Here is a 22,844-nt window from a genome sequence, read left to right on the forward strand (position 1 = left end):
GGGTAGATGCTACTGCCCACTAACAGCCAGCTCGGCCCTGCGGGCACTGCCCAGCCGCGCTGACACCTTCCATGGGTGGGCACGAACGCGGCGCAGAGCGAAAGCGCTTCAAACTGCGGGCGGCCCCCCAGGGCCCTGTGGGACCCAGGCGGTGCCTGTGACGCCACGCGGGGTGCCATTAAACGCCCCGGGGCCCCTCCTTGGAGCCCAGTTCGAAGCAGTTAATCCCTCTTCTCCTCCTTTCACCCCCGTGTCCTCGGTTGACCCCAATTAACCTCAGATGACCCGTGTCCTCAGTTGACCCCACGGTCACCACTTTCAGGGGTTCTGGCGACCTCGGTTGACCCCTGTGTCCTCGGTTGACCCCAATTAACCTCAGATGACCCCGTGTCCTCAGGTGACCCCACGGTCACCACTTTCAGGGGTTCACTTGACCTCGGTTGACCCCCGTGTCCTCGGTTGACCCCAATTAACCTCAGATGACCCCGTGTCCTCAGTTGACCCCACGGTCTCCACTTTCAGGCCTTCCAGCGACCTCGGTTGACCCCTCCGTGTCCTCGGTTGACCCCAATTAACCTCAGTTGACCCCCGTGTCCTCAGATGACCCCATTGTCACCACTTTCAGGCCTTCCGGTGACCTCAGTTGACCCCCGTGTCCTCGGTTGACCCCAATTAACCTCAGATGACCCCGTGTCCTCAGTTGACCCCACGGTCTCCACTTTCAGGCCTTCCGGCGACCTCGGTTGACCCCCGTGTCCTCAGTTGACCCCAATTAACCTCAGATGACCCCACAGTGACTTCTTTGAGGGGTTCACTCAACCTCATATAGCCCCCACGTCCTCGTCTGACCCCGATGTGACTTGTTTGAGGTGTTCACTCTACCCCATGTGACCCGTGTGTCATGTCAAGTAATGTCAGGTGGCCCCCAAATGCCCTGGGCGAGGGTCAGCCGGGCCAGCTTGTCCTCACTTGAGGCTATTGCATTTAACGGCCACCAGGCTCTGGGGTCGTGGCGTGTAAGGGAGCCCAGGGCCTGTCCGACTCTGCCGGCCGCCGCAGGCTCTCCGGCCCCCAGCAGCGTCTGCCACCCGCCTCAAGGCTGGCAGGGTCCGGCGGAGTCGCACGGGGCCTCTCCTCTGCCGTGCACTCGCGCGGGCCCCCCAGAGACTCACGGTCTGCGGCAGGGTACGATGTTGGGCCTCAACAGCATCTGACAGAGTGCAGAGCATCCGTTAGACCACACGATATTAGAAGCGTGTCATGTGATCTGTTTATATAAGTTTGGATTTATTATATAGCCTTTATATGTCATATATATTGTATTCTATAATTACGTAATGTATACAATTATGTAAATGCTATGCAATAATCATAGCCGTCCTTTAGACTCGGTAGCAATGCACTAGGAGAGGCTGTGAGAGGCGACTGGGGCGCCCAGCCTCCAGCGGGGGGGGGGGGCTGATGCTTCAGGCTCCACCAGACCCCAGCGACGCTGCAGAGCCCCTTAGACTCCACCAGCTTCCTAGGGCCTCCCTTGTTCCTCGGCCTCACCAACCTGTTCACGTCATTCCCGGACTCTCACGGGTCCTGGCGGATTATAGGCTCGACGAGTCCCTTCTGTTAGCATACGTTAACGCTGTTTCTAGACTTCTTATTCGTGCAACCTGCATATAAACCCTTCCTCCCCTCGGTTTGTTAGTGTCCACGATACGAATGGGACTGTAACAGCTAATTGTGCTACCGGTTAAAACAGGTACAAAGTCGGTTGCGGTCTGCAAGAGGTGCAGGAGACCGACTGAGCACCTCGGACCTGGCTGCCCTGAGCGAGGTGGCTGAGACGGCCGGAGCGGGATATTCCTTTTCGGGGTCTCACGGAAGCAATGCAGCGCAGACCATGTGCGACAACAAGGGGAATTTTGTTTAAAAATAAAACTTTGGTTTGCTTTCTTTTTATTGACACAGGTGTACGAAATCCCCAACAAGAAGCTCTTCGTGGGCAGCCTACGAGAACGGAAACAATGAATAAATAACGTTAGTAGAACCTCCGAACAAGAACAACGCATTTGCAAAGAAAATGAGGACTTTAAACCACGTGAACCTTAAAGCTCAGCTACTGTCTGTAAGAATATTTACCTTCTCTTTTTCCTTATTCTTTACAGAGCTGAAAGGATTAAATACTGCTCTTACATTTTTAAATTAATGACGCTATTGTACTTTTAAAAAGTATTTTGTGAAAATCTCAACGTTTTTTAACACTGATATTATACAAACTGGTATTTGTCATTCGAGAGCAAGAACAACTCTTCCTCCCCCCCCCCCCCCCCCCCGAAATTTCAAAACAGATTTCTACCAGGAACTTTAACAATAAGTGCCCTTATTCCCCACTAATTTTTCAAGTGGCACCTTTAAGAAAGTGCCCTGGGAGTTGCACTTTTTCTTGCTCAACCGAAAAAAACCATTTACAGTAACGACCCCGCCTGGGGATTAGCTACAGGAATGGCATCAGCCTAGCGCAGGAAGCAACATGCTGCACTGGGAGCCTCCCGCGCTCCCCCCGGATCAGGGCTCAGCGAAGGGCAGGCAGAAAAGCCCTTTGTAGTGAAAGCAGCGCGCTGGTTGCCGGCAGAGACGCTCCACACCTCAAGCGGCAGCGCACGCAGAGACAGACACGCAAGGGCCGTGCGGCGCACGAGATCTACCCCAGCCCCGGCAGGGTACGTCTCACCGCAGATTCCCGGTCCGCTGCGGCGGCGCTGACGGCACCAAGTCAGCCGGAACGCCCGTTCAGAGCAGCCGATGCTCGCCCGCTGTCCGCAGCTCCCTGCTGCTCGCCGTGCGGGGACTCACGCTGGTCCCATGCGCTTTGTGCCCCAGCTCTCACTGTGCAAAGCGTCTGCCGCTTGCTTTGTGCCAGGTTGACAGGCAGGGGGAAATCCAGCGGTTTCGATGAGCAGAACTCGTATTTTGTTACAAGCAAAACCAATCCTGTCCTATGATTCTACCGACTCCACACCAAGCTTAGCACAGCACCAGTCCAGACAAGTCACCGGTAGTAATAAAATAGGAAACCTCCACCGCTGAAATGCTACAAAACACAGTGTCGCAGTTGAAGCGACAACTGCCCATCTTTCTTGCCCCTTCTTTCCACCCCTTTCAAAGTAGTCTCACGCTCAAAGGCGTCTTTACAGCTTGTCCAGTTCGGGCTCTTCATTTTCACAGAGGGGCGGGCACGCAGATCCGGCCTAGCGATGCAGCGTTCCCTTAAGAAAGGCACTAGGCATTTGGGTTTTTTTTCTTTTTAAAGTAGCATCAGAAAGTTAACTTCTTAAGACTAAGGATCAAGGAGGTAAAGGGAAAAAAAGATAAATCGATCTCAGGCTTACCTTTCTGAAAGAGCCAGAAAAATACACTGTACAGTGCCTGGATTGACTTCGCAGAGCACAGCCATAAGGCATGGTCAGGACTCTGCTGCACTTCAGTGGTACTAGCAAATGCTTACCTGTCTAAGGAAGAAAAGCCAAGACTTAAGTTTCTTATAAGTTTCTTAAATCAGTTTAAGACACAGTGCACGGAAAGGACATGTGCAGAAAAATCAGCGATACGTGCCAGAAAGATCGCTCTCCCTAACCTCTAATATCCGGAACAATACCCATAGGAACGGCTCCTGGGACATAAACCCCAAAGACAGGCTTGCAACAGCTCTGCTAGGCATGATTTAATTTAGCGTTCCAACAAGCCTGTAATAAAGGGCTTGTATGGGACAGGGCATCACTACTCTGATCACAGACACTGTGCAAGACGAGAGTGAAGGCTTCTAGCTGGCCGGGCTTGGCTCTTACGCAGCCTGGGCAGCGGCAAGTCACGCCACGCTTGAACGCACTTGCACTGGGTTTGCACGGCAAGTCAGAAATGCAGTGGCCCCAAACCCAGCACGGAGCTGGTGGCAGCGCTGGCGAGAACACGAAAAAGAGGGACGTAAAACCGTAGTGCTCCTCACAAAAGGGTTTTTACCTGGTTCTCCAGGACAAAGCCGGGATATAACTCTCGTACGCTGGGGCTGGCTGCTCGGGCTCACAAGCGTACCATGCGGACCTACCGAGAGAGCAACCAGAGCCGCCCCACGTTCCTGTCTCAGCAGCACAAGCGCTGGGCTTGCTTCTCCAGAAGCTCCCGCAGACACAGCGGCCAAGGCTGCCCCGCGTAGCTGGCAGAGCACTTCGCGCAGGAAGAGCGGGACTGGGTCACGATGCCGCTGACTGTTGCGCGAGGGGGCAGAGGGAAAAGAACAGCTCTCCTTCCCCGAGTGCAACATGCGCTGACACCACCTTCTCTGTAACCTGGCACCGTCGCCAAGGGCAGGCCCTGCTCCTGGCTGCGCCTGGCCCCGCTCTGCCCCGCTGCGGAGCACCATGCCCACCGACGTGAATCTCATCACTGTGATGCACTGGCAAGTTTCAGCCCTGGCCCCAAAATACCAACGGTGGTGATGGCCCGCAAGTGTTGCGGGAGATCTCCTTACGGCTTCAGAGAACGTTCTCGTTACTGCAGGAAGGAGGGGAGTAAAGAGAGACCGTCCGTGCTTTTAAACTGCCTGGAACCCCCTGCACCAATTTATAAAGCTGTAGATCTAGAGAGAAACCTAAATCGACATAAAACAAACATTTTATGCTTAGCTCCCTTTGCTAATACTTGTTAAGTCCTTGCCGCCAATCGCAAGCCACTTCTCTGCGATCTGGGCCCAGCTACCGGCCTCTTTAAAAGGCTAAACTCCATCCAACTGCCATAATCCCACAACATTTCAGGTTGCAACCCTCTGCCTAGTGACTCCTGCTGCCCTCAGAGAGGTGCAAGTAATGCCAGGCGTGCTCCAAAAGGCTGACAGCCTCTCAGTGCACCCAGAGCACTGGTTCAGGCCGTGTGATCTGTGTAGCCCTGCTTCATTTAAATCCTCTCAAAAGGAACCACGCGCTTCTCGCACATCAAGCATAGATGAACAGAGTTAAGTAGCTGAGTGTGCGACTCGGGTTTTTTCAAAGCAACTGCTGAGTACTGCCTTTTAAAGCCGTGAGATCGTTCTACAAATATACAGAAGTTTCCCAGACCTGTTTTAACGAAAGCTCTGGCAATACCTTAGAGCGATGGAAATGGAAAGAAGAGCCCCCATGCTGTTTTGATAGCCATGCAGAGCACTGCTGCGTTTCTCTTCCTGCAAAGCAGGCGAGATACCAATGAATACATCGGCTGCATCTACCAATTCCACAAAACAACCCGGCACAAAGACAGCTGGCTCCCGCAAAAGCTCCCTGAAGAGGACGGAACGTGTGTGAAGGCCACCAGTCTGCGACAGCCACCATGCAATTAGGATAAATAAACCATCATATTTACCAGTGCAACGTTCCCAGAGAAAGAGGGCATGGGAGCGTCCGGCGACGGCTGCTCAAGCCCAGCAGGGCCACAGTCAAGTTTGAGCACCGAAGCACAAAGTGCCCAAGGCTAAAAAAAGAGAAGCAGCAGCCAGTTCTTTGCTCTCACTCAAATCCTTCCCCCCCGCTCCCACCCCTCAGAAACAGGTGAAACTGTTCAGCACGTCCAGCTGCCCGGAATCTGGTGCTGCCAGTGCTGCCGGCAACAGAACGCATACGAGAGAAACCCAACTCTCAGCACCGTCGAGATCAAAATGCCTGACGGAAGGTGGGCATGCCATCTCCAGGCAGAAAGGGAGGACTCGAATCGTAGGCAATAAACGCTATTATTACAGGCAAGAGGGAAACGCCACGGCAAACAGGAAGCAATCGCAAGATTCTTCCAAGGTCTCCCATTTATTCCCCGCAGAAAGTGACCTCCCAGCTGCTCTAAAAAGCCTGAGCCAGACACACAGCAGCGAACAGACCCAGACCTAGTACCATGAACCACAGGACACACCACACCGACCTCGGGACTTTGTTTCTCAGAGCATTCACAGCACAAAACACTCCCCCCAGCCTCCAGGGTATCAGCTCGGGGATCCCTTGTTGCGATACTTTTCTCTACCAACACCCTGGAAATAAATCTGTTCTCTCAAACAAGAGGTAGGGGTAAAGGACTCCGAGACATACGCTGTATAAACCACCGCTCTGCTCCATTTCGTGCCACTGCTTTGAAATCTGGAACCACAAAGACCTGATAACTGATCTCTTAAGAGGCAGGACTGACCTCAGCACGAAGTCTCTAAAGGAACCCCCTTCCCCTTCGGTGCGTGGCTGGGCTGCGGCCGCCCAGGCAGTCGGTCCCCAGAAGTCGTGGGCGTGGAGGTAATGTGCTACGTGGCCACGTGCGCAGGGGAGGAGATGGAAACAAACGCCCGGAGAACATTCTTGGCCGTTTCGATATTGTTATGTGCAATGACCAGTGCTTTCTGAATGGCCTGATATGAGTAGCCTCGGCTCGTTAGATTCTCGATCTCGCTGGAGAGTTGCAGCGACGCACTGGTCCCGCTGCTGGCTCCGCCTGTTGGGCAGCTCCCGGCTTTCCGCTCAGAAGTTATTCTCCGTGGTAGCGGCTTTGGCGGCCCTTCTGGAACTTGAGAGCCATCTGAAAAACCTGGAAGGAGAAACAAATACATCACTTCAAAAAAGGACACGTGATTCTTGCTTGGAACAAAGCGGGAATGCCCTTGGACTGATAAATGGCACTTCAAAAACACGCCACTGAAAGCTACGCCGCTTTCTCCAACCAGCCTAGCCTCTGCCACAGGGGTACGGGTTAGCTCAGCTTCCCCTCTCGGGCAAAAGCAGCTCTGGAGATGTTTTTAACGAGGAGGCCACATCGGGCTCATTTATTAAGATAAGACCACGTGAACAGAAAAAATTGACAAGGGATATATGAGCGCATGGGAGCAGAGCTCAGGTATCAGCCTTAGAATAAGCAGCAGAGACCTGCTGGGAAGAAATGACACAGGGTATACCCAATTTTACCAAACCTCCCCTTCCCTTTCAGAATCAGACGGCAACCCCCAGTTTAACTGTCCAGATGCTGGCAGAACTGTTGGCCGCATCGCAGCGTGCTGAGGGAGTATACGCACAAAACAACTTCTGTTGGTTACAACTCATCCACCACAATTGCGCCAGCAACTGAATTACGTTCTCCGAAGGCTCTGCTCCTCTTCCTCTGCCAGCCCATCGGCAGGCCAGGGCCATCTACGAGAGCTCCTGCTGAAGCTCACCCCACCTCATGCCTGGCTGCTGCGGCAGACCGGTAAGGTAGCCGGTTCTGCCTTTCCTCCTAGCCGTTCAGATGCGCTACTTGCCAGCAGCCACATCACGCGCTACTCCTGGGGAGAGAAAAGTCTCGCCAACAAACCAAACAAGACGCCAAACACTGCAACACGTTGCTTAACGTGTTAATCCAACATCTGACAGTTTTTGAGTTCTAACCTCCCGTATCATTGCAGAAAGCATTTTTTCCTACTTTGCAAATCACAAGCAACTTTTCCGCATGAATATTTGACATCACCTTAAAGAAAGTTTTATTTGTCTTCTGCGGAAACTCCTCGAGGCACTCCAGCTAGAGTTTTCTAGCAGTACAACTGGTGTACAACAGACAAATCCGTAAGACTAAGAATGTCCAAACAATCCCCTTTTAAGAGTGGGCACTGCGGCACCGGTCAGAAAAGCAGCAGCCATCGCTGAGCCTTCTGAAAAACTTGTACCAAAAGCACTAAGACAGAGAAGGCTCTGCAGGAAACGAATTCATTGAAGCTTCCTCACCAACCACAACGCAACTCAACTCCCTAATCTTCCAAGTACAAGCTTCTTACACGGAAAAAGCTTTCTGTACGTTTGAGAAAAAGGACTACCCACTTCTCTCCCCCAAACTGGCTTTGGAAATAGCTGTTTCAGCTTGAACTGGATCAAATTTCGGAGACCATGGGTCAATTTGAAAGGGCAACTGCTGGCACGGCTTTTTTTTGGTAAATGATTAAGAAACTAAACTGTAGGGCACAATGCAGGAGAACATAAATCTGCCAGAGTGTATCCCGGACTGGTCAGGCTTGCTGAACACCAGGCGTCGGCAGTAGCAAACACCCAGCGTTTCAGAAAAGGGCACGTGCTTCCCGGAGCAGTAACGCTCAGCGTTTCCGCAGCGTTTTTCATGAGCAGATCCCCTACCACTACAAAGCAGGACAACGGCACTGTTACTCCGGGGCTGCAGAAACAAAGAAGGGTCAACGATTAAGCTCAGTGCTTCACCTGGGAGCAGGACGTGAGCTCTCTCTGCCCCTTCTTACCCCTGTCAGCCGCGCTCCACAGGCGCAGTGGCAGACTGAAAAAGCGAGGCAGGGAGCAGGGAGGAGTGACAAAAGCCAATAAACTTCTCTGCACCAGTAAACTCTTCCCTGTGCTGGAGAAGGGCAAGCCCAGGGAAGGGGAAGAAGTGAAGCACGAGCCCAGAAGACTCGCTGGGGCAAGCGGTCGTGCGTACAGGAGGCTCTGCCTCCCACCTGCCTCCAGAAGGAGCAAGAAACTCACGCCTCCTCCTTGGCAAATCCCCAGGGTGTTCAGGCATGCTGAAAGCCCCGCAACGGGAGGAGTTTCAGAGCTTCCTTCAGAGCTGCTGGGCAGTTGGAGGGAATAAGTCCAGCATTATTCAGCAAGGCTCTTGGAGAGACGAGGCTTTGGTTTTTCCCTCAGAGAACGTGCCTTGCAGCCAGAAGGACAAGATGTCCTCTGCTCCCCAGGGACAAAAAGCCGACCTTGCCGAGCCACTGGGTCCGGGCTCCAAGGACAGCCTCCAGCAGCACACTTGTGCCATCTGCTGCCAACAACCGCGGCCGGGCCGAAGCCCGACAGAGGCTGTGCAAGGCCTGAGGTTCTGTCTCACGCCCTGGTACAAAAGGTATGCCGTGCCCTGTAAAGGGCGGCTTCAGCAACGTCCTATAAGCTGAGAAAAGGTTCTCCTCACGGCGATTTAAATCTGACTTGCTAGCTCAGGGATTAAATGACCACGGCGGCGCATTCCAAGTTGTAAACCAAACCGAACACCTAAGAACCAGTGTAATTCTGCCTTGTAAACCTGATTTTACAGCTTACGTACAAAACCTGGAGTCGGTGACAGAAGTTTCAAACGTGCAGAGCAAGCCATCAGTACCCACTACAACATGAAGAGTACGGGTGTTCTCTGACCTCTTACAGGGTCATTTTCCAAAGACGTTCGGCTGAAGGCAGGTGCGGCATCGGAGGCATCAGACAGTGTGCGGCGAGCGACAGCAACCGGCAGTGGTGGATTAGGGATATCATAACCATCATCTTCATTTTCTGACTCTTCGGCCCCGTTGCTGGCGGTGGCTGCTGCCAGATCCCCTTCATCTAGAGTAAGAGGCACATTTTGAGCTCTGGGACCGGGCAGAGCCTCTGTCCCTCAAAGCAGACTCTGTTCCCCTGTAGTCCACAAACGTGGACAGGCCACAGAACTAAGGTTTTGCTGCCAAACCCCCACGTTCAATGGAAGCTCTTTCCAGAAGGCAGCATTAGATTAAAAATACTTAGGATAGGCGTGGGCTGAGAACTGACGCCCAGGGGAAAAAAAAATCCTCTTCAAACCAGCAATTTTTTTAACCACCGTTGAGTATTTTCACAGCGCATTCCAACCAGGCTTCTCAACAAGATCCCCACGTGCAGCCTGCAGCAGACAGACTCAGATGTTTCCACGTACATCCTAGCTATTTCAACAGCGAAAGCGAGTAAGGTTTAATTTGACCTAGAATGCTGTTCCGACTGGGACTGGGACCAATTCATTGCACCTCGGTTTCTCAGTTGCTTTTTTAGCACGCCCACTCACCAGAAGCGATGACAGTCTGGAAAGCTGAGGGCGCTGCTGGGGAGGGGCCGTTGCACGTTGCTCCGTACGTACAGCCGTCCGTCTGCCAGCTGCAGTCCGAAACTCCGAGGGAGAGAACACGTATTTCCCTTCGGACAAGTGACAGCGGTCAACCACCACCACCACCTCGTCTCTGCGAGGGATATTCTGCACAGATCCCCGCTCCAACGCGAAATCACCACTGTTCTGTGAAAGAATATTTGTTCCAGAAAACGTTCTAGTAATGTCTATTGCAATACAGCATATCAGCTTAAAAGACTTTAAGCGATACCACCAGAACACCACCTTTTAATACCATTTTGAATTTCAGCCGCTACTGCTCTCAAAAGGTTACCGGCAGACAGGGGTGGGAGCGCTCACCCGACTCCTGCAATACCGTACAAGGATTCTGCAAAAGAGCAGTAGTCCCGTTTCATTCCCAGTGAGCTACGTTACTCGAGATCTGGTGAGCGTCACCGGGGAAAGTCAGCAAACCAAGCAGGCAAAATCTCCACCCTAGTAAACAAATACGCCTCCCCAGAGCCGCGAGGAGGAAGCACAGCGCGCACAAACAGAATCCCACCGTAAGCTCCGAGTCGCTTCCAAAGGCGTTTTGATCGCCGGTTTTTGTAGAGCGGGACCTGGAGGCACCACAGGCCTCCAGAGGGGACGGTGACATGCATTCGGTGTCATCGTCGCTTTCAGACTGTTCCCCAGGAGGCAGCTTTGGTCCAGGCAGCGGTCTGGAGGGGGAAGAAACAAGATATAAACGTCAGAAACACATTTACGCCAAACGTAATTAATATTAAGGCGGCCTCTAAAATCCACAGCGGACGTAAGAAGCCGTCATCGTATAGCGATTCTGTCTAAAGAAATGACCTGGCTTTCGGGATTCTCAGCAGCCCGGCTGCCGGGTCACGCTGGCACCAGGTCATCGCGCCAAAGGAAGCCGACGCTATCGTACACGTTACCCATCGCCTGCTTCACATAAAGACCAGCTCAGGAGTGAATTCATAAAAGAGCTAATGGCAACGGTGGCCCGTTCCCTGTGGCCGCAGCCCAGGGTAACTACCACCACTATCCACCAACCTTTGGATGCCGATTTCATCTGCTTTCTCTAAACTGTGTATTTTGAATCTGTCGGAGATTGAAACTAAGGCTGACAGAGCTGTGTCAAATTCTGTCCCTGGCACCAGCATGGGGAGAGCCCTACGACTGCCATTCTGTAAGTTAGAGAAGAGCACGTTTGCTAGAAAACAACAGACCTGGCAGCTAAGGAGTAGATCGCATTGGCAGACGAGGAGGGTTTCATTTTGGGGTGTTCACGCTCTGGGGTTGTGGACGGACCGCTGTTCAAGCTCTGAAAGAAAAAAATTCAAAGCAGGAATCAGAAACGTCCTCTGGGGGAATGAAGCATCTTCGTTATCCCAAAGCATTTACCGACACCTGAGAAACCCAGCGGGGCTGCGACAGTTTTCCCTCAGGGAGGGCACGAGCAGGGTTTTTCTCCTGTAGCCGACTGTCTGGTTACCCAAAAACTTCAGGAACTCCGTATCTTTTGAGACTCCAATGGCTTTGGCAAATTCAGCTGAAACAGGCCAAAAGGCCAAAATGTTAACGGGGGACAAGAGGACACACATACGGAGACAGAATGACAACCGTGCAAGTGTCATTTTCTTAGCCAATCTGGCTAAAAATGTACTTGCTTTCGATTTGAGAAAGCTGGAGGTTTTAAAAGGGAAAATTAGGGGAATGGCATCAAAGAAAGCAAAACTGCCTGGGATTTCTTTTAGAAAACAACACGTTGGACTACTAAGTTACACATCATGACACCGGCAATAGTAACAGATCCAAATTTAACTCGGATTTTACTGTGTTAAACTAATCATAGCCACTGTGTGTGCAGGTTTTACAGGACCGAAAACTGAGAAGAGTAAGTTCCATTTTTTCAGCATACCAGCTCCCTATACGAAACCTCCTCAGCTTTACAAAATTGAAAGGTGAACGGTGATCGTGAAATTGTGTCTCGTGGCTGCTCAAACCGGGATTTCAGCCCCGCTGCCAAGAGGCACGAAAGCGCTTCCCTAAGAAGTCCTCCCGTTATTCTCCCTTGCCTGGCATTCCCTCGTCCCTTTCCCTCTCTCCCTTGGCATAACACCGCCCTATTCAGACGTAAACTAGAAGAGGGCACCTTGGAAGCTTAAGTTCTCACGAATTACCTTTACCTCCAATAAGGCCTACTCACCGCTGGGTTGTCCAGGCTGAGCGTGCTCCCAAGCCGATGGCTGTCAGCCCCGGGCTCCATCTGCGAGGGCAAGGAAAAGGGAAGCGAGCGTCTGTTGGACAGTTCTCTCCCAGCCCAAGGGTCACCAGGGCTGAGAGCTACGGACAGGGCTTTTGGAATGGGCCTGGATGGCCACAGATCCGCCTGACGGCTGGAGGGCACCGGGGGGTTTGTCTCTCGAAGGACGGTCTCCTGGCGTGCAGGGCAGGGGACGTCTCTGAGGTCGACCTTCAGTCCCGATGGAATGTGGCCTGTCCGGAGGCGGTGGTGGCGGGAGATCTCTGAGCGTGGGTGGCATCGGCAAAGGTTTATCCTTGTGAAGAGTACCAGGTGCAGGCCTGGAAGGCAGAGGAATGTAAAACGTTGCCTAACAAAAGGAGTCTAGCCCCAAAACATACAAAGGAGGGAGGCGGGTGACAGAAAGGTGAGTTTTGGTTTTCGCTTTATCTATTTTTACAAGAAATTATCTCAGAGGATGTGGAGATAACTCTCCGCATCTCCACAAGTTAACCCTCCAGAGACACCTTCTCCCCAGGCTTGAAGAGAGAACACAGTAACTACGTGCGGCTACCGCTAGGCACTGAACACCCCAGATCATTTTTCTTGAAGGGAAAAAAAAAAGCTTACGGCAGTATTAGACTGGATTCCGAACAAAGGATACCCATCATTTAAAAAAAAAAAAAAAGATTTAATTGTGGGTTATTTATACAGGTTAACATCCATCAGTCAGCTATGAATAGTCATACAACGGGATATTTTCTTCTGCCTGAACTTTCAAGCATAATTTCCCGACTTCATCCAAACCAGCCGAAGAACCGCTGCCGTATCTCAACAGCCACTGACCCAATGCCAGCGAGATCACATTACTGCCTTCTGCCCGTCAACCAGAAAGCCAGTTACTCTCTCCCAGTCACGCACATTTCATTCCTTCCTCGGTTTTCTATCGGACAAAGTGCTCGATGGAAAAATTTGCGAAGAAAAGGAAAGTTTGGACAGGGCTACGACCCCTTCCCACATCTAGCCTGCTAGCTAGAACAAAACGAAAGCCCATAAATGCGGCCCCAAAGGGCGCAGGCAGCAGTGGCTGAGGCTGAAAACCAGTGAAGATATTGGTAATAACGACAACTTGGTAGTTCGACAGGAGGACACCAGTTCTCCTAAGTGAGCAGGTACTTCAGCCTAGGACCAGCTTCTTTCTGGCAACTGCACGGACAAATGGGAAGAAGAGACAGGCCCTTTCAACAGCAGAAGGGGGCTCTCCTACCACGGGTTCCAGAAGGAAGGGTGGCCTGGGGAGCTACCGAGAATGGGGAAGGAGGACGCTCGACCTGAAAAAGAAAAGAACGGGAAAATCAACAAGTGACAAAATCCAGCAGAACTCCTTTTCTCTAGAGAGGCTTTCGAGCTCCGTGACTTGTACTGGCTTCAGTATCGCCAACGGTAACAAATTACTACGTTAATAACCACCGTACAGCAGTAAACGCAGGCGATTTCACAGCGCCGCAGCATTTGACTTGCAGCAAGCCTTGAAGATCGCCAGTGGGCACGCAACCAGAAATGCACGTTAGCAACGGCACAACAAGACAGGCTGCTTGGCTGGGGTACCAAACCTGCCTTGCTGGGCCCGGAGCAGAAGCAAGCTGCTTTGCTTTTCGACACAAGAGGGCACGCTCTGCCGCGCATCCTACTTAGCGCTGCGGGCACCGCTGTGCCAACCGCCTCGACTACAGCGTCGTGGCTGGTGCAGCAGTCGCTAGCGTGCACCAAAGCCTCCATTTTTGTCCCCGGAAAGCCGTCTTTCAACCTAACGAATCGGAACAGCGCCTGTTCTTCTCCTTTGCATAAATGTTATTTTACAAGCAAGGCTAGCGCTTTCTAACTTCGAACAGCTTTACGCAGGTTTGAACTCACTCACGCCACCAAATACAGCGTACTAGCCCACTGCAAGCCACGACGGGATGTCACACGGAGGAAACTGCTTTGCTTCCCCAAGCTATGCATACAAAAACTCCCTCCGGGAACACCGTTTACTGTTTAGTACGCTCTTTCACAGGGTGGCAGCCAGAGAGAGATACGATCGTAGGTAAACCAGCGCAGAGGATTCTTGCTGACCAGGAAAGGCAGCTTATTTTAGGGAATTCAGCTATTAAAAACTCAAACCCACTTCCCTGTGCAGTAAAACAATACCAGAGCGCAGATGTCCAAGAGCGACAAACACGCTTTTAGGAAAAAACATGCAGGCATCCATAACGAACGCCCGTCTCGTACACATCTCCGGGAAGGAAGCGGCACGAATGGCAGCGAGTTGCCGCACCTTTAGTACGCAAACTTATCAGACACCATATAAAAAGATGACAGTCAAACTGGCTTCCTCAGCAAAACAGCCTGCCCTCTACCCGGTCGGTCCTCAGGACCTCGGGAAGACTCCGTCTGCTTGGCTGCATTCGCCACTGGGGAAAACGGACGAGTTGTTGCCGATACGGGTGAACTATGGCTAATAAACCAAAAGCAACATTGCTAAGCATGCAGTGTAGCGTTACTGTGTTATTAAACTAGCAGTTTTAATACCTGTGCACAGCTTTTTTCCTATTCTCTTTTTTTTTCCTCTTGAAAGAAGCGCTGGTTTTATGTTGAGATAGGAAGCTTATGTGTTTGTAAGGGAAGAAGAGATGGAACCAGTGGGCAGCAAGCACGGATGGAGAAAGCGCTGAAAACAGCAGCTTATAAATTACAGGAAATAAATAAGGAAATGAAAGCGTGGGGCGTTAACTAACTAGACCTCAAATAGCACCAGAACCTCCTCTGGAAGGCGCAATTAGAGTTTGGGTAACTAAACCAACTGTTTGTAACAGCAGCCTTGGCTATTTTTGTCTCCCTGGGGTAGCAGAGCCGGTAAGGAGGGTTGCCGGCCCTGGGCGGCACCCGCTCTTGTTTGCGCTGTCAGATGCGCCTGCACGAACGGCGAAGGTATAACTTGCGCTGCTCTGGCGGTCAGTTGCTACGGCTGGTGGTAAAAACCGAGAGGAAAACGGGAACAAATGAAGGCGGGAGGCTTGGGCCGCGCTTCGCTGCACTTCTTACCACACTGCGCCGTGACCTGGTGGAGCTTCGCCGTGGTTCACCGTGCCGGGGTGCGCCGCGATACCGGCGTCCTTGGGGAGCTGTGCGGCGTTTTACTGTCCTGTGCCGTGATTCACCACGACGGGAGGCAGCGACGCCACGATTCACGGCGCTGTGCTGGATTCACTGGGCTTCACGCTGGTCTGCGCTGCACCACGCTGCGCTGCTCCACCGCGATTCATCGCGCTCAGCTGCGACTGGGGACAACCGTGCCGTGCCTCACCTCCCGCTGCCACGCAGAAGCCATGCGGTGCTGCGACGCGTCAGGGAACGAGAGCCCTGCTGGGAGCGAGTCGCTGCGCTTCGCCGGATCCATGCACGGTACCGGAGCTGCACCGCACTCACCTGGGCTGCTGGAGCAATGCTGGGCCGTGCCGGGGCCCACAAGGCTCTGTGCAGCAGTTCGCCCCTCCAGCCAAGGCGGGTTCGCCGTTCGGCACGGCCGGGCTCACCGGTGAGTCGGCGCCGCTCACCGGGGGCCGCGGCACGGCGTGGCAGCTGCTGGGGCGTCCGTTCCCGGGACCCTGCTCCCATCCCTTCCCCTCCTCCTGCCCAGGGCTCTGCAGGGAGGCCCGGGGCTTCTGCGGGACGCATCGGGGCTCGTGGACGGATCCGGGCCGCCCCTCTCCGTCCTCCCGCGGCGTTCTGCCCCAGCCCCTGCACCGCCGGCTGCCCTGCTCGCTTAACAAACGCCCACGTATAAACATAACCTTTATTGCACACAGCGCTGGGTTTTTTTTCATAGAAAAAGGTATGAACACGTAAGCATTTGCAAATTGAAGCAACTCCTGTTGTTTTCAGAACAGTAAAATAGCATGCAATGTCTTTGAGACGTTCCTTTTTAAAACCACCGACAAGATCAGGGAAGAAAAAAAAAAAAGTCGCTGAGTCTTTCCTTGTGCCCTTTCAAAATGATGTGAAATATATATATGTTTACATATATATTATATTTTTAAATCTGTAACATCAAATTCTTTGTGCCCTGGTTTCTTTTTCTGTTCGGAGAAGAAGAAAATAGCTTCATTTATACAAAAGAGTTCATTATGTACAAGTTTGTTAATTAAATATAAATGGCGCGGGAAACGAGCAGCGTCCGTCGCGGGCGGTCTCCGGCCGGCGCCCTACACCAGCGTGTAGGACTTGGAGTAGGCTCCAGCCCCCTGTTTTTGAGACCTGCCTACGCCCGATGTGCTCATTTCTAGGAGCGAGTCCCTGGAGCCCCCCACTTTGGAGTGCGCGGGCACCCGCGCCTCGGCGGCGGCGGGGGGCTCGGCGGCGGGGGGTGCCGGGGCGGCGCTGGCGGCGGGCGCCGGGGCGGCGCTGGCGGCGCCGGGCATGGGGAGAGTCCTTTGAGGTAAGGTGGTTGCGGCGGAGGCCGGGGGAGGCAGGCCCAGGGGCTTGCTGCCGGGCTCCAGCGTCATGTGCCGGGCTTGCGCGTGGTACGCCCGGGCGAGGTTGCGGATGGAGGCTTCCCGCGGCGGCACCACCGGGCAGGGCTCGTGGGCGTCGGGCTTGCGGAAGAAAGCCTCCGACTTGACGTAGAGCGGGAGGTTGCAGTAGTCGCCTGCGAGGGGAAGCGGAGGCGGGTGAGGCTCTGGCCCCCGCCCTTCAGGACCGCGCCACGCTGCGCCATTGCGTACCAGATGCCGTGTCTATAAAGTATTATAATCATCCCGTATTGCCCTAATGTGCAATATAATAATATAACGTACGTGTAGTAGAATAACATAACGCGTCATGCGGTTTGACGTGCTCTATACGTTGCGTTGCATAGAGCACGACGGCTGTTACGTAACGAGGTACCCTGGGATAAAAGAATGTTATACGCCACTATACGGCATCCTTACCTTCTTTTATATAAAACACGTCGTCTCTTATGCTTCCAGGTCTATTACGCAATATATTGCTAATAAATAACATCCCTGCTATAGCGTATTACATGTGCGTGCTACAAGGCAGCATCTGTGGTGGTATATATCGCGTCCTGCTCTGTGACTCTTTTGTGGAAATATTTGGACTGCGTTGGTAACATCTCTCACAGCCTCCAGTAAACAGCAGCGTTCTGTATTGCGTTTAGCAAATATTGTGCTCTGCTAACCTAAGGGGAAGGGGGGAAGAAATGCTAAAGAATACTAAGGAACAGGGACGATAGAAAGGGAGGAAAGGAACAGAAGCACCAATAGGAAGGAGAAATAGGAAGAAACGGAAAGAAAAGGGAAGAAACTGAAAGAAATTAAGCGAGAGGAGAAAAGTGGAGAGGAGAAGAGGCGCAAAGCAACGGGAAAAGGAGCAGAGAAAGCGGAGAGAAGAAAAAAACGTGAAGAGGAGGCAAGCAAAGCGAACCGAAATGAAGTGAAGAACAAGAGGAGCAACGCGAAGAGGAGCGGACGAGAAATGAAGCGAAGAGGAGAAAAACGAAGAGAAGAGCTGTAAGGAGCGGAGAGGAGCAAAGGGAAGAGAAGGGTACGTAGAGGAGAGGAGAGAAACCTGGAATTGTTAGATGTTGAGGAGGTTCTGCGGGGATCTTTCCCCGATTGTGCTGGGATCTAGAACAGATCCCTGCAGAACCTACTGAAATCGGCCAGCGCTTCCAGCAGAAAGCCTTACGAAAGCTAGAAAGCGAACACGGACAAGCAGAACAGGGGAAAGCTCAGTACTGCGGAGGGTGGGAGAGGGATGCTTTGCCCACCTCTCTCCTACCCTTCCCAGGAACTCTCCGACAGAGAAAAATACAAGAATAGAGGTACCGAACGACGGTACTGAATTAGAGGTACTGAATTACGGAACGCATCGTTGACGAGGAAGCCTCCGCCTAACGACAAAGCGCGCGCGTACGTACTCTTGCTGGCGCGGTGCGGGATGGGTACGGCCACGCTCTTGCCCCGCTCGCTGTCCTGGGGTTTGGGCGGGGAGGCTGTGAAGCGGCAGATGCCCGGCTCCGACGGGGTGCTCATGGAGGTCATGCTGTCGGCGTTGTCGGTGGTGCCGGTGGTCATCTGGTCCGAGGAGCTGTCGGAGATGAAGCACTCGGTGATCTCAAACTTGGCGTGCTGCAGCTGCTCCTCCAGCTTCGCGTGCTCGTAGGCGCGCGCCAGCTCCTCGTAGGTAGACGAGGCGCTCTCCGTTGACACCATGCTGTTCCGGCCCTTGTCTGCAGAGGAGAGGACACGTCACGTACCTGGGAATCTTCCCTGGCCTGGGAAGGCCATTTTCCACGCGGCACATGTGGGAACGCCCAGACTCTCGAGCTGCACCCGGCCATCTGTCCCCGGAGCTGGGCACGACCCCCGCTGCTCAGGAGCCCCCACAGAGCTTCTGGAAAGGACCAGGAGGTGCCAGCACGGCCCCACAGGCACCAGGGCAGCCACATCGGTTAACCTGGAGCCCGACGACTCCCAGCAGAGCCGGGAGCGCAGGGGACATCACCACCAGCAGCTCTCGGAGAGCGGGCGACCTGGCACAAGGGCCCGTCACCTGCGTCGGCCCGATTTATGGTACTATTTGCAATCTTATCTTTACTAGAAATTGGAGTACGCGTTTCAACGCTGCTGCTTTCAGCCGTGGCTCTTGCAGCGGACGGCAGGGTCCCACGATCCCATTGACTACTACTTCTGCAGTCACCCCAAACTCGTGGTTTGGGGTCCCCGGCAATGGGTAAGGTACGCCAAACCGGCAGATCGCTGCTAGCGGCAGCGCTGGCCTACCCGTGTCCTGCGAGAGGCTGGCGCTGTAGCTGTCGCTCTCGGTGACCGTGATGCCGTGCTGGGAGCCCACTGTCCTCCAGTCAGAGGTGAGGGTCCGCGCCGGGGTGGACGCCTGGCACTTGGTGAGGGTCCACTGGCTGGAGTAGCGGTTGCGGGTGCTGTGCGCGGACTTCACGCTCTTCCTCGACACGGGGTCTAAGGGACAGAGGTGACGGAGTCACAGCAGGCCACTGCCAGAGACAGCCAGGACGCTGTCCCATCTCCCTGGAGCGCTCCCTGCTCCTTCTGCCTCACCAACAGCTGCTTTTAGGCATGCCCGTCCCTCTGGACGGGGACGCGCCCCGCACTGCTCCCAGCCAACCCACCCCAGCCCCGCGCGACCGCAGCCACTTACTGGTGCCGGGGCGGATGTCCGACATGTCGATGAGGGGCCCCGTGTTCTGGATCAGAGCAGGGTGATGCAGCGAGACGCCCGTGCAAAAGCTCTGGGGGTTCACCGCCTGACTGAACTCCGTGTCGGTCACCGGGATCGTGGCTTTGTCGTCCCCTGCAGGAAGACGCCGGAGCTCAGACCTCTTTCTCTAGCCAGGAGTTTGCTGTAGGGGCCTGCTAGCCCACGCTCAGCCCACCCAGGGGATCCCCTGGCTTCCCCGCCGCAGGGAGCCCCGCCGGAGCTTGGGGCACACAGGGATGGGGGATTCGCCTGGCTCTTCTCCAGCCAGGGCAGCGGTGTGACAGTAACGCCCCGCACCGAGGCAGAGCCCGGCCGAGGAGATTGCTGCGGGTGCTGCCCGCGCAGCCAGCAGCGACGGCAGGGGAGCGGGACCCGCGGGCACGCCCCCGTGCCCTGCTCGGCCGCAGGGCAGGAAGGGGACAGCCTGGGGCCACCGCAGGCTTCTCGGGGCCAGACGGGATGCTGCCCACGTCCCTTCCCCGGGCAGGTGCTGCCGGGGCCCCACGCCGCAGGGAGCGCGCGGTGCTTACCCAGCTGTTTGATGCCTTCCTTGTCCTCGATGAGGAGCTGTACCCGAGGGATATCTATGTGCAGTCGGGGGCCCTGCGGGGGGCCCTTCACCGGCGTGTCAAAGCTGCGGTTATTCTTGCTGTGAGGCAAGAGGGGACGCAGACCCGGCGATTACCGGAGAGAGCCCCGGCGGCTCAAGGCTGGCCGCCGGCCAGCCCGCCCGGGGCTCAGCTCTCTCGGCTCTCCCCCAGGCCAGCTCCAGCGCGGGTGCTGGGACGCGCCTGCCTCACCCCTCCGGCAGGCAGGAGCAGCCCGGAGCACCAGGCTGCTGTGCCGCAGGGGCCGACGCAACCTTCCCGGGGCTGAGCCCAGGGCGGTCTGAAACCGAGTCAGGGCTGGACCCGGGCTTAAATGCATCCAGGACCACCCCCACCACCCAGCATTGCCCGGCTTCCCCACCCTCCGCCAGCTCTTGCAGCTCAGAGACCCACCTGATCAGCATTTCAGCCAAACTCTTGGCGTCTGTGCAAGAGAGACAAAAAACAAGGAGGAAGGTTTTTTTAGGAGAGCTGGCTCCAGGAAAGCACAGGTCCCGTGCGCTGTGCCTCCGAGCCCCATCTCACCTCGAAGCCTCTTCAGCCGCTTCTCCTTCCTCTTCTTGCGGATGATGAAGAGCAGGGCCACTCCCAGCGTGGCCAGGATCACGGGGCAGGCGATGGTGAAGAGCTTCTTCACGTCGTCGCCCTCCCCTTGGGCGGACTTGATAGGGGGGATGGTGCCTAGGGGGGAGGGCGGGCGGGCGGTTGGGCGGTCGGCGCTGCCGGGAGCCCCCCGCCCGGGCAGCGCGGCCCCCGCCCCGTCCCCCCACTCACTGCCGTCGTAGTCCAGCGTGGCGAACTGGGTGGTCTCGTTGCCGCAGCCGGCGCTGTTGCAGGCCTTCATGCGGAGCTCGTACCACGTGGCCTCGCGCAGCTCTGTCAGGAAGACCTCGCCGGAGCTGTTGGTGCGGAGGCTCTGCCAGACCCAGTTGCCCTTGGGCCGGTACTCCAGGACGATGGCGGTGATGGGGCAGCCCCCGCTGCTCCAGCCCTGCAGGTTCAGCCTGGCGTGCGTGGAGTTGATGTGGGTGAAGAGGTGCTGGTCCTTGCTGAAGGAGGGCTCTGCGGGAGGGGAGCCGTCAGGAGGGCTGCGGCCGAGCGGGGACCGCAGCGTCCCCCGGCAGGGCAGGGAGACTGGGGCAGGCTCACCTCTGCCGTGGGTCTTGGCCTCGATGATCTCGCTGATGCGGCCGGCCCCCACGCTGTTCTTGGCCGCCAGTTTCACCTTGTACCAGGTGCCGCACTTGAGGCTCTCCAGCTTGAAGGAGCGCTCGGAGGAGCTGATGAACACGTCCTTCCACTCCTCGCTGTTGTCCACCGAGTACTGGAGCACGAAGCCTGGGGGAGCAAGGACGGGGCGGTCGCCTCCGGGCACGCGGGCTGCCGGTGGGAGGCGAGCGGCGCCCAGGCAGGGCGAGCGAAGGAGCCTGCGGGCTACCCTGCGTCTGCCTCGGGGACGTCCCGTGGCCGAGTCCAATGCCACCCTGCAGCGCCAGGGTACCCGTTACACACCGAGTCCTGCCCAACCGCACGCACACGAACGGCGACGGAAACGCAGCCCTCTGCTCCTGCGTTACCGACGTGGTCACAGTTAGCCCAAAACCATCAGCAGGGGTGAGCTGCTGCCTTCCCGGACCCTGCACGCGGCCTGAACGGAGGTCGACTCGTCTGCCCGCTCTGCCCGCCACGCAGGCCCAGGCAGGAGCCACGGGCAAGAGACCCGCGGGCACCCCCAGCAGCTAGCCACCTCCCGCGTGCCCGGGCAGAGCCCCCGGGCCGCTCCCCCGTGACGCGGCCCCCGTCTGCTCCCCTGCCCCGCACCGCCTGCCTCCAGCGCCGCCAGCACGGCCCCCATTGCTGGGTTTCGCACGGGAGTGCGAAACGTGATTGATTGGCGCGAGGCTATAAAGGGAAAGCCAGAATTAACTAGCTCCCTCGGGAAGCTGCTAGGAAGTTGCTTCTGTCATTGCATGCCGCCTCCTCTCCCATGATTAAGAGTATTAGGAAGCACACTGTGTCCTAAATGAACAAACCTGTTACGCTGCCGTCAACGAGGCGCCCGGAGACGGCTCGCCAGGCTTTCCCGGGGAGAGGCGCGCGCACAGGCACGGAGCTCCGGGCGAGGGATACGCCGCCGCGTACGTCGGTGCCCCCCGGGGCAGCGCGTCTCTGCCGCCCTGACTGTTCTCGCCTTGTCGGCTATACAAAATCCCAAACTCGCGCGGTGCATTGACAGATTTGGCTATTTTTGCAGGTTCTTTTGCCAATTCTCAAATAAAAATAACAGAGAAGAGTAGGCTTTCTGCCTTTGCCTGTGCGTCACAAGCCGCACGACGCAGAGCTCGCGGGGCCGCTGCGGGTGTCGACGCCGTCGGGGTGCCGGTGCGGCGATGCCAAAGGCGCTTCGCGTCAGCCCTGCCAACGCCCAGCTCTGGCTGGGGCAGAGCAGCGCCGAGGGAAGGGAGGCTTCTCCCACCCGCGCCGAGGCTTCCCCGGGGCCGGAGGACGGGGGTACCGGGACCGTCCTGGGCTGGCAGGGCTCTGCCCGCGGGCGCACGCTTTCCCGGCCGTGTCGAAGCCAGCCCCGGCACCCCTGCACCACCCACGGTGCCTGGCACCCTGGTGCCTGCCACCGGTTATTTATTTATTTTGTACGTGCAGCTTGTTTTTAGTATTTCTAATCCAATTATAACCAAATTTATCAACAGAGTCCACTGGAGTGAAAGGCTGCTGGCTGGGGAGATTTGCTTGTAATTACTTTCATGCTTTTAATTAATTGTAAGCGAGGTCTCCTTCCTCGCTCCCCCCTCCGTGTGCAGCTGTTTCAACATGTAATTCAT

At 55.3% G+C, this 22,844-nt stretch overlaps 2 protein-coding genes across 7 annotated transcripts in view; one reads left to right on the forward strand and one right to left on the reverse strand.

Moving 5' to 3' along the window:
• Positions 1-7,465, forward strand: part of FXYD6 (FXYD domain containing ion transport regulator 6) — a 23,124-nt gene extending 15,659 nt beyond the window's left edge. Inside the window, exons 8-9 of one of the 2 annotated variants that reach the window (XR_015706108.1) lie at positions 1,963-2,119; positions 2,466-7,465. The gene's annotated coding sequence lies outside the window, so the exon portion shown is untranslated. Of the gene's footprint in view, positions 1-1,962; positions 2,216-2,465 lie in introns of those variants that run through there. The other variant, XM_087763568.1, reaches the window with a different exon arrangement.
• The window catches only part of DSCAML1 (DS cell adhesion molecule like 1), a 122,431-nt gene continuing 103,429 nt past the window's right edge, over positions 3,843-22,844 (reverse strand). For 3 of the 5 annotated variants that reach the window (XM_087763560.1, XM_087763561.1, XM_087763562.1), the window contains 9 exons: positions 21,154-21,342; positions 20,779-21,066; positions 20,530-20,685; positions 20,398-20,428; positions 19,927-20,045; positions 19,337-19,489; positions 18,943-19,137; positions 18,078-18,389; positions 3,843-16,802 (listed from right to left, as the gene is read on the reverse strand). In XM_087763560.1, the coding sequence (XP_087619686.1) occupies positions 16,360-16,802; positions 18,078-18,389; positions 18,943-19,137; positions 19,337-19,489; positions 19,927-20,045; positions 20,398-20,428; positions 20,530-20,685; positions 20,779-21,066; positions 21,154-21,342 (1,886 nt within the window). In that variant the 3' untranslated portion in view covers positions 3,843-16,359. Of the gene's footprint in view, positions 16,803-18,077; positions 18,390-18,942; positions 19,138-19,336; positions 19,490-19,926; positions 20,046-20,397; positions 20,429-20,529; positions 20,686-20,778; positions 21,343-22,844 lie in introns of all 5 variants that reach the window. The other 2 variants (XR_015706107.1, XM_087763559.1) reach the window with 2 other exon arrangements.

Source organism: Nipponia nippon, unplaced genomic scaffold (genome assembly GCF_047370975.1).
Source record: "Nipponia nippon isolate SJK-2023a ecotype South Korea unplaced genomic scaffold, ASM4737097v1 scaffold_28, whole genome shotgun sequence".
Lineage (NCBI taxonomy): Eukaryota > Metazoa > Chordata > Aves > Pelecaniformes > Threskiornithidae > Nipponia > Nipponia nippon.